This window comes from Quercus robur, chromosome 1 (assembly GCF_932294415.1).
Source record: "Quercus robur chromosome 1, dhQueRobu3.1, whole genome shotgun sequence".
NCBI lineage: Eukaryota > Viridiplantae > Streptophyta > Magnoliopsida > Fagales > Fagaceae > Quercus > Quercus robur.
The window spans coordinates 8,181,309-8,196,514 of NC_065534.1; the positions used below are offsets into that span (position 1 = coordinate 8,181,309).

Genomic DNA, 15,206 nt, shown 5'->3' on the forward strand with positions numbered 1-15,206 from the left:
AGAAGCATACACTATTTGAATAGTGAAGAGCAACATGAATCACGTGTGTATATATGGTTTAGTGTTCTCATTCCAATTTAAAGAATATGCATTTGTCCAATAGATTCACATTAGATTCACTAATTCGTGTCTTCCAATTATTAAAAAAGTTAGGGATATAATGAGATACTTAACACAACAACAAACACATAAATAGTAGAATACTATAAATATAGATAATAATAATAATAATAATAGAGTAGCAACTGGACTCAAGTTAGTTCTTATGTGGTGTTATTTTGAAAAATATTTTTAATATTTATTGGTACAAAAAAAATCATTAACGAAATTTATATAAAAATTTCTCAACGGATTAAAAAAAGAAAAAGAAAAAGAAAATACATGTATACTATACATGTCTTCCTCCCCAAGTCTTGGACTTGTTTTAAAAACTAAAAAAATAAAAAATAAAGGAACACCCTAATGACATTTGGAGTGAAATAAATAACGTGCAACAATTTTTTATGAGTAGCTCTAGTGGCACAAAAAAAGGCACAATTTGTGTCACAACTCAACACATGATAAGTTGTGGTCAGTAAAAGGATGTCCTCACATCATCTCTCTACCAACCACAACTCGTTATGCCACAAGTTGTGGCACAAGTTGTGCTTTTTTTTTTTTTTTTTATCACTAGACTTTTTGATTTTTTATTCAATAAAATAAAAAGTAAAACCTGTACCTGTTTGCTCGGTTAAGGAATTGTGGTCAATTGGTCAAAGAAACGTTGACTGGCCTCTCGCACCGCCTATATAAGATTCTTGATCCCCAAGTAAAACCAAAACCAAGTCCAAGAATCTCTCTCCACAATTTATTTGCTTCTGAATCTATTCCTTCTCCTTATAAATAGTAGTATTAAAAGAACTATTCCGCAAACTTTTGCTGCGATTGTAGGAAGAAAGAATCATATAGAGAGATATAGAGAGAGCAAGCAAAGGGGAAAAAACAACAACATGGAATGGTGCAGTCACTGTCTCAAAACCATCAAGACAGATAGCATTGGCGACTTCACGTAAGTACCTTCAAAACCATCTTAATCTTTCTTCTTGTTAAACCTTACTTGCATCAGTTTGATTCAATATAATATATGTACTGAGAAGAAAAAAAAAAGTTTCTTGATGCCCTTTTAATAGTTCAAGGTTAATAAAGTTCAAAGAGAAGTTTTTTTTTTTTTTTTTTTTGAATCTGGACTCTCATGGGGTTAAGGTGTGTTACATTGCAGGGCATGTTCTACATGTGGAAAGATTTTGGATCATGTCAGTGTCCAAAGAATTTCTAGAGTGAGAGCAAAAAGAATTAACAAGAGAGCAAAGGAGAACAAGCATGGTACAATGGGAATAGATTCTTCTTCTTCTTCTTCCTCAGTTTCTGGGATACATGAAAGCAATGGAATATTCAATCAAGCTACTGAAGACAACCAGGTCTTTCATGGGTATGTACTATATTTGTAAAATATTAGGAACCTTGCCTTTGGATATTTTGAAATTTTTGCATATTCCATGTTTTGCTTTCAGAGTGTTTTAGTTCTAATTTGGTTTTAAAAACTTTTGAAGTAAACTGATAGAGAAAGAACAAGAATTATTAATAGAATCTCTGTGTTTATATAATTTTCCGTACAAAGACATGCTATGTATACAAGAATGCATATATATAAACAGCATTTGATCTATATGAGGATTCCTTGATTAGACTGAAATCAAGAATAATTAATATTCCTTAACATGTGTTAATTGTGATTTATGTGATACAATAACAAAGACTAATTGATACTGTTGTGTGTTTAAGGTGGTCAGACAACTTTAGCTTCAAAGAGATGTGGTGCTCTCACTGTCTCAAAACTATCAGGACAGAAAGCATTGCTGACTTCACGTAAGTATTTCCAGCGCTTCTTAATTCTGTTCTTTTAAAACCTTATTTGCATCACTATGTTTCAATATATAATATAGGTACTGAGAAGTTCCATTAATTAAATTAATAAAAATGTAAAGAGCGCTGAGATACGCTAACTGCAAAAACATGAGCACTCATTTTCTCATGATTAAACTGTTACATTGCAGGGCGTGTTCTACATGTGGAAAGGTTTTGGGTCATGTCAGTGTCTCAAGAATTTCTAGACTGAGAGCAAAAAGAATTAGCAAAAGAGCAAAGAAGAACAAGCATGCTATAATAGGACTAGATTCTTCTTCTTGTTCTTCAATTTCAGAGACGAGTGAAAGCAAAAAGAAGTGGTGCACTCACTGTCTCAAAGCCTGCAGGACAGAATGCTGTGGTGACTTGATGTAAGTACTTCACGGCTAGCTTCTTACAAATCTTGTTAGACCGTTTTTCGCCTCCTTTCTCTTCTACCACATACACTTGATAAGTGTTTTAGGATTGAATTTCTTTGAAACCAATCAAAGCCAGAAAACTTTATTTTTAAGTAGGCTCTGATTTTTATTAATTTATTTCCTTGCATATTCCTTTCTTATCCAAATTAATTTGTGTTATTGGGGGTTTATTTTTGGTCTTCATTACAATAAGATCTTCTCTGAGGCAAAGCCAACACCTCCTCTTGTAACATAATTTAAAACACTGTCCAATATTGGTACTAACTACTGAGACAAGTGTGTGTATGTATATATAAAATGTGCACATTAATTGCTCTTATTTATTTATTGGTTTTGAAAAACAAGGTTCTAAGACACAGAGGATGCTGTTTATAGAGTCTGTTTTCTTGTTAAATCCTCTATAATATGTTTCAAACTGTATATCTCAGGGAAATTTTAGACAAGTTTATATGAAAAAAAGCCAACTCTCCCCATGAATCAAAGAACTGTATTTTTGACATGATCCTCTTTCCTCTCCTTTCAAGTTTACTTCTTGAGTATACCACAAAATAGATTCATTTTAAACAAAGAATACTCCTTATGGTTTTTTATTTACTTATTTTAATGCCTCAAGAGTTCTTTTCTTCTTTGTTCTCATCGATGAATCTGTGATTATTTTGTAGATGTTGTTCTTGGTGTGGAAAGGTTCTTGGCGAAGTCACTGTCGGAAATTCATCAAAACTGAGGAGGAAACACAGATACGAAAGAATCAAAAGAACAAAGAAGAACAAGCTTGGTACATCAATGGAAGTTGTTGAGGATTTGAGCGCTAGTGATAAAGAAAAGGAGTACCAATAGAATGCAAACAAAATAAATTGATAAGTACTCTATTCCATTGAGAATTTGCAATTGAAATTCGAGATGTATTTTTTTAATGTAAATTGACAATTTAAATCTTAATATTTGTCAAAAACAGTGTTATTCTTACTCTAAATTCTTTTACACATTTTTTTTTTGAGATTTTTTTTTTTTTTTTTGAGAATTAAATTCTTTTACACATTGGTTATAAATTGATGTATCTGTTCAAGTATTTGTCACACTGATTGCAAGCTTTATGTGCCCAATTCTTTTTTTTTACTTTCTCTTTTTTCATATGAGAAATTTTTATTTATGATGGTAAACCTGAATTACAATTCTTATCCTCAACAAGGATTTGTTGAATCCATATAATAAGAGGCGAGTTGACGAGCTGGTCTATTTGCACTTCCATGTACAGAATAGAATTCCAAATCACACATTTACTATCTTCATATTTTTGATGTTTGATAAGAAGGCTGACAATGTGACATCTATTTTGCTTATTCCATTAAAATTGAGAGGATCCCAATTTTAAAAATAATTTTCTCATGCACCATACATAAACATCTTTGTGTAACCCACTTATTATGAGAGATAATGTACATAGTGAATGCACAAAAATGCTTTCTCCAAATTTCGGACCAATCTTTATCCCCTCTCAAATTGCTACCATTTTCATTTTTTCTTTGCGTTGGCTACACTGCTCACTCTTTTTGTCACACCAACTAGAAAGTTTCCTTCTTCATCCCAGAATATTGGTTATGCCTTGTGAAGGCCACCTTCGCGCAGAGAGAGAGAGAGAGAGAGAGAGCATGGGCTGTAAAGGTGAAGTCAATGGATCATAAAGCCATTTGGTGAAGTAAGAATTTATGGGTTGCGGGAAATAAAATGTGAAGTGAAACAGAGTGGGGCATAATAAGTAGCCCATTTACTTGGAGAAAAATTGAGTAAAAAGGCCCAGCCCGCAAACACAATTAATTGTACTCTTGGATCTTGCACATGCTTGACTCAATTTCCAGATCTTATTATGGGGTTGTTTTAAGTAGGCATTAATTAATTAATGAGCGGCTGCCACATAGCCAAGGAGGAAATATGGTTTAGGAAATTTTATTATTATGAGAGATGCTACGTCTACAACATTTTTACAACAAATCACAGGTAGTTAGTTGTTATTAGTTCAAATTTTAAACTAACACTAAAATTACTTTTTTGCCCCAACAATGACAACCAGTAACAACTCGCCACTTAGGATTTGTTGTAAAAATGTTGTAAAAATATTGTAGACATATCATTTCTCTATTATTATTATTGTGGGGGCCAGCCAATCAATAGGCCCATTAAGGTCAGGATCGTTGGGCCTGTGGCCCATTCGAGGATGCATATTCGTCCGAGGAGGCCAAGTCAGGTCATAAGGGTAATTACCGAGGGAGAGTGGTAGTCAATATCACGAAAGTAGAGTTCCGTGTTCGTCCGAGGACGCCATACTCCTTAGCAGTATATAAACTAAAAGAAGAACATGCAAAAAAAAAGGAGGATCGGAACATAAGAGAAAGAAAGGAACATAGACTGAAAAAGAAGAACGTGAAAAGTAAAAGAACTGTATTGAGTACCAAAAAAGAACCGATTGTTGTGTCAGCTCTGCTTTCAATATACGTGAGGGTGAATCTTTTCGTTCCAAAAAAAAAAAAGTTAATCTAGCTTTTAATACCTACGCTCTAAAAATTATATTGTTTAGGTCTATTTACGTGCGAACCCAGGATCATTTCAGGTCGCTACAAATCGAGTCCTTACAATTATTATTATTATTTTCTTTTTTTGATAATAAGGTATTCATCAGAATCTATTGCAGAGCTTTACTTTTTTTTTTTTTTTTTTTTTTTCTTAATGAAAAGTGGGACCCTTCTACCATAACCTAAAAATAAGGGTGTCAATTGTCAAGACATGATAAAACAGTTCAAAATAGATTGACCCAACTCGACTTAAACCCGAATTTTTTTTACATGAAAAAAAAGGATTGACCTGTTACCCGTCCTATTTTTTGCAAGCTAACTTGATCCAACCCGCGACCCAACCAATTTTTTTAAAACATTTTTTTTTTATTAAAAAACAAAATCTAACTATTCTCTTAGGTACTCATAACAACAAATCTAGATTCTATTAGCAAATTTTGCAGTTTTCCATCATTACTATAAGATTTGGATAGATGATTGTTGTCCACACCTAATTTATAGTTTTGAATTAAAATGACTATTTAATCAAAAGAGAATGGCCTCCAGAACTTGAAGAGCTTATCGGTCGTGTGGGAGAGTAATTTGTAGAATCCCATCAACATGTAATATAATAAAGAGCATAGTGTGAGAGATGAACCATAGTGTGAGCATAGTGTGGTCATGAAGGTAATTGAGTCTGTTCAAAACTTTTTTAGAAATGAGATTATGCCAAACGAATCAAATAAAAATATATAAAACATTAATTCTAAAACTTAGTGTTGACAATTTTAGTCAGTTTAAAATTTTACTTTTAAAATTAACAGCCTATTTTTTTTTTTTCAAACGAATTCACCCCCCCCCCCCCCACCCCCCTTCCCGCAAAATGAAAAAATATTTTGGTCCCAACTTAGCAATTGTGTTCCTGATTTTTTTTTTTTTTTTTTTTTTTTTTTTGTAGGTAAAACTGATTTTAAAAGAACAAAAAAATTGTTGAACTGAGAATATTCCTAAACAGGCAAAATAGTAAACTGTCACTGTCATAGTTCGACAAGGTAAACATGCTTTCTTGTCACACTAACTCTGGTTTCAAACTTCAAAGAATGCAACTAAGATGATCAACTGGAATGGAGATGTACACCTCAAAGCAACGATCATGAGTTGAATGAAAAGACAAAAGCAAGTATTTTCTTCGACTTCTTGATGTATTTGTCTTGGTAAACTTCAACCAATCAAGACAGCCAGCACAAAAAGTCAGATATTCATCTGAGAAATTAGTATAAGACCTGATCACCTCATAACTCCCATTCTGGCCAGGACTCTAGACAGCACTGTATCCCTCTAGCCAATTGTCATACCTTGTTTCCTTTGAGAGGCGGCAACTTTGGAAGCACCCAATCAGGAGAACCATTGAGCCACAAACCCTCACCAGTATCCTTGTGCTTAAAGTCAGGAGCTCTTTGATTCCTCTATGAACAGAAATGAAGATACATGAGATAAAATAGTTGAGAAAGAAACACCAAAAGATAATCAGCACCTGGAGTACCTTGTTCAATCTATTGTCCCACCATTTAGTTGGATTTTGCACCAAGTCCTTCCATGATTCCTCACCTAAATCGGTATAGTGATGATGTCAAACACAAGATCACAACTCTCTCTTTACCCATTACTTAAAGAAGAAAAAGACAGAATGAAAATTTTGAAAAACCAGATTGATAAGTTTGAATTTTAAGAACTCAAAGAAACAAAATGGATGTCAGAAAAAATAAATCATATGAAGGAAGATATCTTCCTGATTTTATATGAAATCATTGTAATGATAATGAGATATATCACTTTTATTCTTTTAAACAAGTGATTTTTTTTTTGTCTTCCTGCCAAGCCAAAAGTTTCCGTGCTCACCTCTATGCTGCTTCACTTGTTTTGATTTTTGAGTTTTCACATCAACTTCCACTCCAAGTTCTGACAAAACCCAACTTGGTGCATCAGTAAGCCAGAGTGCATGACCACCAACCTTATGTTTGAAATCAGGACTCTTTGGATTCACCTGTAAAGAAAACAAGAAAGTCATACATTTCACCAACAAAATCATTCGGACAACACAATCACATGAAGAGAGGGGTCCACACCGATCCACTGCGCTTATTATCACGGTTATCCCACCATTGTTTCGGATCATCAAGAAGCTCTCTCCAAGAATTAATTTTAGAGTCCTCGCTTCTCTTCACATCAGCTGAAAAATGAGTTAGTCCCCACTTCGTGATTGGAATAAAGAATATAATCAGTAATAACATTCTAAACATTTTGACACGACCAATTCACCCAAGTACTAAAACAGAGTTTTCAATGCATATGCTAAGTACTTCTCAAGCTTTTTTAACTGAGTTTTGCAATCAAATTTTATTGAGTCAAGCTTCTTTTTGACCAATTTGGGAGTTGAATCATAATACCGAGTTCTATCGAGTCAAGCTTCTTTTTGACCAATATGGGAGTTGAATCATCAATACCGAGTACTAGGTCATCTTCCTTCTGTTCATATGCTGCAACTTTTGGATTATCCTACAAGCAAATTACACAACTAAATGAGTACATCATTATCAATTACCTGGAGGGCAAAAAGAAACCACCAAAAAAAAACACACGCACACACATGAGCAAAGCAACTACTCTAACCTCTTTCAACCTGATGTCACGCAGATTGGACTGGGAAACTAACTTCCATGATTGGCTAATATCATCCTCATTTTTCACACTTGCTACAGTGAAAAGAAGATATCACTAAAAAATGAAGGTTGTAAAAGGCAAGGTAATGAAGCATTTATGTTTGTACTTCAATAAACTGACACCTGAACCTGGACTTTTAATAAGCATTAATATTTGCCACATCATGCAATTGCTTTTAATTTTTCTGTATGTACAAAATATAAAGCAGATAGATATGTCAAATTTGAAGTGCTTGTTACTGGTGTAGGACACCAATTTTCCACCAGATTTTTTTTTGGGGGGAATCATGAAAGTCTAAATTAAAGAGAAGAAAAAAATCTAATATGGAGAAATTTTAAAATTAAAAGATCCACAGTTCTGCAGTATATAGAAATGCAAATAGTGGACAGACTGATCAAAGGAAAAAGGTTTAAATTTTTTGATAAATAATAAATTTCAATAAAAAAGCACAGTGAGGGACACAACCAAAGTACACAAGAAGTATACAAGAGAAACACACAAAATAAAAGCAATTCTCTAGCATATATTTTTATCAGCTAACTCAAAAAGTGCGTACAAGACCATTCTTGCCATCACCCACATGGCCCCAAACAAAGGGAATCCAAGAGACTACAACTCTATCATGAAATCACAGCGAAGAAATAAGCAACCCATTAACTACACATTTAATTTACACATGCAACACCACTTTGCAATGATTATTCCACACGTTTTCAAAAGAGAAGGTTTCAAATTCACACTAACAATAGTACTTTTCACAAGATTACAGCACAAAAATCAATCCCCAACCCCAGCAATCTAGGAAAACTATTTGTTACAAAGAAGGACAACCATCCAGGTAATATTGTTGCGATGATGACCAAACTTCCCTTTCCAACATGCTAGAAGGTCAACCACAGACTTCGGCATGGCCTTGTTTCAGCCACACTAGCAAGATCCCTCATACCAGGCACAAAAAGAGGTGCATCATGCTGTCAGCATTCAACATTGGACGTGTGATATAATCATTAGTTGCTCACCTAGGCAGTGTGCTTGCATGTGTGCATCTGTGTATTTTTAGGCTATGCTTATCATGTTTAAGACCTTAGCTAGGAAGCATGGACGTGTCGGACATGGATACCACACTGACAATGCTGCGTATGTGTCCCGAGGAAAAAAAAAAACAAAAAAACAAAACCTCTGCAACACAGCTGAGCAAATTATGTAGTTCTCAAATTTCTTGGCTGGGGGGATGTAGTTTTGGTCCATGGACATTCTTTTTAAAAAGGGCTAATTACAACTTACCTACTTGTAGTTTGGCCGAAATATAAGTTGCCTACCACTAATTTGAAATTTTGTACTTTACCCACCTAAGGTTATCTCAGTTAGGATTCCGTAACCTAACTCCATTAAAACTAGGACTAAATATGTAATTTTGCTCCCCTTTATGTTTCTCTCCTCCGAAAACATAAAAAACATAAAAGAACAAGAGAAAACAAGATCAAAAAGTGAGGGTTTTGTAAAAAGTAAGAACAAACTTTAGCTATATCTCATTTCCATCTTCTCCCCCACAAGCTTTTTATATCTAAACCTTTCGATCCAACCCTTTTTCAGACGCACAATAAACACAAACAAACCCTCTAGAAAACTCACCCAAACCCACCATTAATAAACCCTAAAAACCAAACCCAACACAAACCCCAACCTCCTTCACCAATTGAAAGTAGTAGCAAAGAATCAAAGGGTTTCACTTTTAGCCACGGAGTTCCAGCAATGAGATTGAAGAAAGAGAGAAAGGTGGCTTCAAAACAAAGATTGGCAGGTCTGCCTCTCAAACCCCAAGGGTGCTGGTGGTTCAAGGAGTTAGGGTTCTGGTTATGGTGGTGTGACCAGGTGATGGTGGAAGTCTTGGGTGTTGGTGGTAGTGGTGCACATTAGAAAATTGGAGGAGAGAGGGGTGGTTCACGGTGATGCTTGGATTGGGTTTTGGGTTTGATTTCTTGGATTGGGTTTTTGGTTTGTCTTTGAGGTCAAAAAAATTTTATGGGTATTTTTTGGGTTTGATTTAAGCTTTAGATGCTATGGCTTCGATGTTTGCTTAGAAATGAATGAAGGAATTTGTTTTTGTTTTTGCTTTTGCTGGATCTGTTGATTCTTAATAGAATCTTCTATAAAGAGAGAGAGATAGAGGCTTCTATGATGGGGGTAATGTTTGTTCTTAATTTTTACAAAACCATCACTTTTTGATCTTTCTATTTTTTATTTTTTTATTTTTTATAATGTTTTGGGAGAAGAGAGACATAAAAGGGGAGCAAAATTGCATATATAGCTCCATTTTTAACAAAGGTGGATAACAGAATCCTGACTAAGCTAACCTCAGGTGGGTAAAATGTCAAATTTCAAACTACTGGTAGGCAACTTAAATTTTAATCAAACCACAGATGGGTAAGTTGTAATTAGCCCTTTTCAAAAAGGAAAAAAAAAAGTTTTGGTATGTAGATATGAAGATAACCTTTTGGTGCATCATTGCCGACTTTGTGCAGATTTGTCAGACTATACAGACAGAATTGGGGAAATGATTGGAGTCCTGTACTAAAGGAGAATTGTGCAGATTTGTCAGACTATTAACATGGTCATATGACTCATATCTCTGTACTAAAGGAGAAAATTTTAGCCATCTTTTAAAAATCTTCTTAAATACCTTGGAATAGCCAGTGGTCTCAATAACAGGCTTGACGGACACCAACTGCACATCAATGTCATATGAAAAATGAATGCAGTTCATATTTTGATCATACTAAAATTGCCTGAACATTTATGACTTCTGGTCTTTAGCACATTCTTTGGACTTGAGACTTCCACTCCCTATTTACAAAAGGCCTGTTTCATTGGGAAAAAAAAAATTTATCCACCTATCTAGAATTTAGTTTTTTAGATCATGTTATTAGGTAATTTTTGTGGTCATGCTAATTTAAAATCCTATCTTATTACAATTTTCTTAATGAAAAATGTCCTACTAGGTCATCCTTTCATTAAAAATTCCAAATATTATTCTCAGCTTACCCAAAGATATTTCTTGCTTCTCTCACCTCCAAAACTAACCACTTTCCTTCCCCTTTTAACTTTGCTAACCTTTAACTACCTTTTCTACCCTAACCATCCTGAAGCCCCAAAACACCAGCCATCAAAGATGCCTTGCAAACTCTGGTTTTTAACAATCGAGACTCAATCTATTAAAACCCAAATAAAAATTCCAGCCTCTAAAGCTAATCCCTCATACATTTTTTTTCCCAACCTTGGGCCATCAAAACCTCCTAAGAAACAATAGCCTGAAGGCCATCTATTGCTGGTACCCTACATCTTATTAGAAAAATTCCTTTTATACACTTATTTTGAAGTTGTTTTAAATAAAACATGACTAGTTTTATATTGGCTATCAAATGTACCACCTCCCTCTCTTCCAAGCTGTGGGAACATTAAGGCACTAAACATGACAAGGCCAAGTTCATTGAATGCATAGCTAGTATCCAAATTATTAGCAATGTGACGCAAGTTTCCAAATAATTATTAAGGTAGCAAGCACACATCATAGGACTGAGAACCAGATATATGGATTTACCTAAACGTTTTAAGGACCATTTTTGTTCAGGAGATGTCGAGCTGTTCTTCATTTGAAAAGACGGTTGGACAAAGTTGAGGCTATGCACCATAACCTGACATTGTCAAATATTGGATGTCAGATTCAACACATACAATTAACATAAATAATAAAATCTCATTAAAAGAGAGACATGAGCAATAGTAGCTTCTCTCTACCCTATATGCATAAATAAAGGAGTATTACTCTTAACAACAATGCATGGGCCTTAAGATGTCATTGCTTGTATTTCTGCTGTTGGGATTCATTGGGTGATGCTTGAGAAGTTATTAGATGTCTACACTTGTTGGAAAGGGTTGTATGGTCGCCATAATAATAGTCTTATTTGCAATGCTGTGTCTCATTGTGTTATGTGGACCATTTGGAGAGAGGAATAACTGAAATTTTGAAGCAGTAGATATAATGGTTATTGAGATTATAACTAGCCTTTTCCATTATTTTTTTGAATATTGTGCTACAATTGGTAGGATATCTTTTAATTGCCTAGTAGTTTTAAATTTTAATGGATCCCTTCAACCTCAATCTTTAGCAGACTTTAATCATTTTTTTTTTTTGGATAAGTAGGAGACTTTAATCATTTTTATTATTTTGATAAGTAGGAGACTTTGATCATTTTAGAGTTCTCCTTTTAATAAAATTCATTATTACTTGTTAAAAAAGACAATGTATTGACCTTGAGTTGTCCAAAAAGGGTAGAAGGTTTGGGATTGAAAATAAAAAAGCAAACCAAGTTTTGGGTGGCTGCTCTAGCTAGTGAACAGTGCCTGTGAACAATAAAGGTAGCTACCTTTTAGTGATTTGGTTTAAAAGCCCGAATAATGATGCTTCCCTAGATTAAAATCAAATCCAATCATTGTGGACTAATGCAGGGTGCATCAGTCCACAGCAAAATAACTCGGCTCAATTTTAAAGTTCAGTTTCCAATCTCTTAGTCTATTGACATGTGAATGAGCTATGCTCAATATGAACATCCTCCTCCCATAATAGTGGGATGGAGGGTAAGGTTGTAGGTTCATGAAGCCCCAGGTGCCTGTGTAACTTGTCAATAAAAAAATAAAAATAAAAATAAAAATCTTCTAGTCCATTGACCATGATTTTTTCTCGTTTGTAAGATGTATAAAAATTCGACAATAAAGGGGCACAAGTGCACAACCCTAATTTTTAGTTTTATACATAGCACCACCTCATAAGTATTTAAAATTTTGTGGAAACAAATAATTTTTTACCTCACACAGAAATGAGGGGTTACCAAAGTCAAAACCACAATTAGTGTTAAATAAATTCTCAAAAACTCAAAATCTAAATGAAGTCCATGGGGCCACATTTTTAGTCACAAGGCTTGCATATTCACTGCAAAGATCCAACTAGAACATACCTGTATATTGGCTTGACCCTGATTTGCATTCAAATGAGGGGGATCTGCACTCAGTCGTCCAGTTACATGAACAAAATTTTTTTCTTTTAAATGGCAAGCAGCAATATGAGCCAAATCGCCCTCAAAAATTATCGGAATCCTGATAAATGAGAAAACAAAGAAGACAGTCTTGCTAAGTAGGAAAAATGATACAACAAATAATTATGAAAAGATTGTGAAGGGTCCATTTGGTACAGATTATTGAGTCCAAAAGGCATTCTTTAATGCTAAAAATTTATTTTTAGGTGTTTGTTACAGTGTTACCTAAGATCAATTTTTTTTTATAAGTATTGTTACCTAAGATCATAAAGCACTTTCTATACATAATTTTGCAAAAAAAAAAAAATATATATATATATATTTTTAAAAGTATAACAAACAAACCCCCCCTAAGACAGTTAAAAGAATGAAGAAATTAAATTAATAAGCAAGCAATGCAAATTTATCAACTCTAACAATGAGAACTAGGCAATGCCATGACTAGAATAATATAGGTCAAGAAAATTAAAATAGAAGCATTAATACTAACAAAAATTAGCTTGTAGCAGATTCAACAAATACGTATATTTCAGTACAACTCAGAGTGAAAACTTTGAAATGAATTAAATCACATAACAAACATTCTTGAAAATCATCCTAGTCTGTCTAAAACAGTCTCAAAAAGTTAGCCACTTATTGAGATTAATCCTTCTCAAACCTAAATCAGATCCCAATGTTTGCTCCATCTAGCACCAAAAGCGTCAAATTAAACCAAAAACAAAAACTCATATAAGCGAACTAGGAAACCAACTATATTTGTGAATCTTAGTTTCAAAACTCCTAAATAAACAAGTTTTGGGTCCCAGGGAGAGGGAAGGAAAGATTCGAACTAGTGACCTATGCTTCACGAGGCATGGTCCTCAGCCGATTTTGTTACCCTTTTTGGTACATGTGACCAGTCAAGTTACAATTGGGATTACTCATAATCACTTAACGCCCGATATGGGACACAAACACATACACACTTGCCCAATCCAATCCATGTAATTCAAAGTATCACACAAGCAATTGCAACTAGCGTAACATATAAAACTATATAGTATCAACTTACAAAGAGCAAGAGAAGCCAATATTTTTCATTTTACACACATAAAAAAGGCATGAATATAACTCTTAACACTAATACCATAATGCAAAAAAAATTAAGAGAGAAAATTACTAATTTGGTTCATACCAAAGAGGAGGAGAGTCAGGAGAAGGAGGAGGAGAGGAAATTTGGTGAGTTTGAGTAAGCACAGTGCCAGCCCAGCACTTGCCATCAGAAGACGATTCGAACTGAACCGGAACGTGGACATAACCAATCACGTTCACCGAATTCGCTAGCTTCGCCTGGAATGGAATCTCGCTCGGCCTTGCCCATTCCGAACTCGTCGCCGCTGCAGGCTCGGCCTCGGCCTCAACCTCCGCCGTCGATTTTGATTTTGATTTTGAACTCGAACTCTCTGCTGCTGCTCCGCGGCGTTGATATTGCCTAGGGGTTTTAGAGGTGGAAGCGGTGGTGGCGTAAGTGTAAGATTGAAGGAAGAGAGAGGCGTAATGCTGCCATTTTTGTGTGGAAAGGGTTGGAGATGGAGAGGCGATTTTGGCAAATGCTCGGCTAATTACTGTATTCATTTTTTTTTTTCACACTTTTTTTTTTTCTTGTACTCCTACAACTCCATTCAATATGGATATACAGAACAATACACAGAGAGAGAGAGAGAGAGAGAGTGAAGAAGAAGGAAAGCAAACTCTGTGTTTTTCTAAAACCCTGCCTTTCTTTGCTTCTCTCTCTAGTCTCTGGTCTCTGCTCTGCTAGTAGTGCTTGGTGGGCTTGGGTTACATGAATCCTTTTAAACTGGGCCCAAAGACACTCCTCGGGCTTGGTTCTGTTGGGTCCTAACAATTTAATTGCTATAAAGAAAAGGGTGCTGTTAATGGGTGTTGTACAGCATCCGTTAATGTGATAAAATTTAAAATAAACTATTCATGTTTTTTTAGAGATATGAAAAAAACTGAATATGTATTAAATGTGTGTCAGTTTAGATGGAGTATTAGAGAAATCAAAGTGCACGTATAACATAAACCACAGTTAAAAAGTAAAACTTTGCCAATTTTCTATACAGGTGGGATTTGTGATAGATTATAAATAAACCACAGCTGGTTCATTAACAAGAGCTGGCCGGCACCTGTTTACGAATTCCTTTTAGTATTAAAAGTCAGAAGTCAATTTAGTCCAGTAACTATTGGTTATAGTTAAATTTGATTTATGTTCAACTATTAAGCATAACATCTTTAAATATGGTTCAAGGTGATTCTTGATTCATTTAAAATTGAGTGGTGATTTCTATTCTTTGTCTTGGCCCATGAGGCCTATGGTGTACTCTCGAGGCAATGTGTAGGATAGGCCCACATTGGGCAACATAGACAGTTTAATTGCAATCTATCATTGGAGACCCCTATTGAAATTAATGGAACCCAAATTAGGGCGCTCACATTATCAATAA

At 34.7% G+C, this 15,206-nt stretch overlaps 2 protein-coding genes across 2 annotated transcripts; one reads left to right on the top strand and one right to left on the bottom strand.

Annotated features, from left to right (window-relative positions):
- Nucleotides 1–598: 598 nt before the first annotated feature.
- LOC126713613 (uncharacterized) lies at nucleotides 599–3,314 on the top strand. The gene is made up of 5 exons (XM_050413410.1): nucleotides 599–1,048; nucleotides 1,259–1,468; nucleotides 1,822–1,905; nucleotides 2,094–2,315; nucleotides 3,026–3,314. Exons 1-5 carry the CDS (start codon nucleotides 990–992, stop codon nucleotides 3,198–3,200), a joined length of 750 nt encoding a protein of 249 aa, XP_050269367.1. The 5' UTR covers nucleotides 599–989; the 3' UTR covers nucleotides 3,201–3,314.
- A 2,582-nt stretch (nucleotides 3,315–5,896) lies between these two features.
- On the bottom strand, nucleotides 5,897–14,501 carry LOC126718845 (protein OSB2, chloroplastic-like). The gene is made up of 9 exons (XM_050421203.1): nucleotides 13,895–14,501; nucleotides 12,643–12,781; nucleotides 11,229–11,322; nucleotides 7,580–7,662; nucleotides 7,357–7,465; nucleotides 7,036–7,139; nucleotides 6,809–6,953; nucleotides 6,453–6,517; nucleotides 5,897–6,375 (listed from the first exon to the last, which is right to left on the bottom strand). The coding sequence occupies exons 1-9, from the start codon at nucleotides 14,332–14,334 to the stop codon at nucleotides 6,259–6,261; spliced, it is 1,296 nt and encodes a 431-aa protein (XP_050277160.1). The 5' UTR covers nucleotides 14,335–14,501; the 3' UTR covers nucleotides 5,897–6,258.
- Nucleotides 14,502–15,206: the final 705 nt, after the last annotated feature.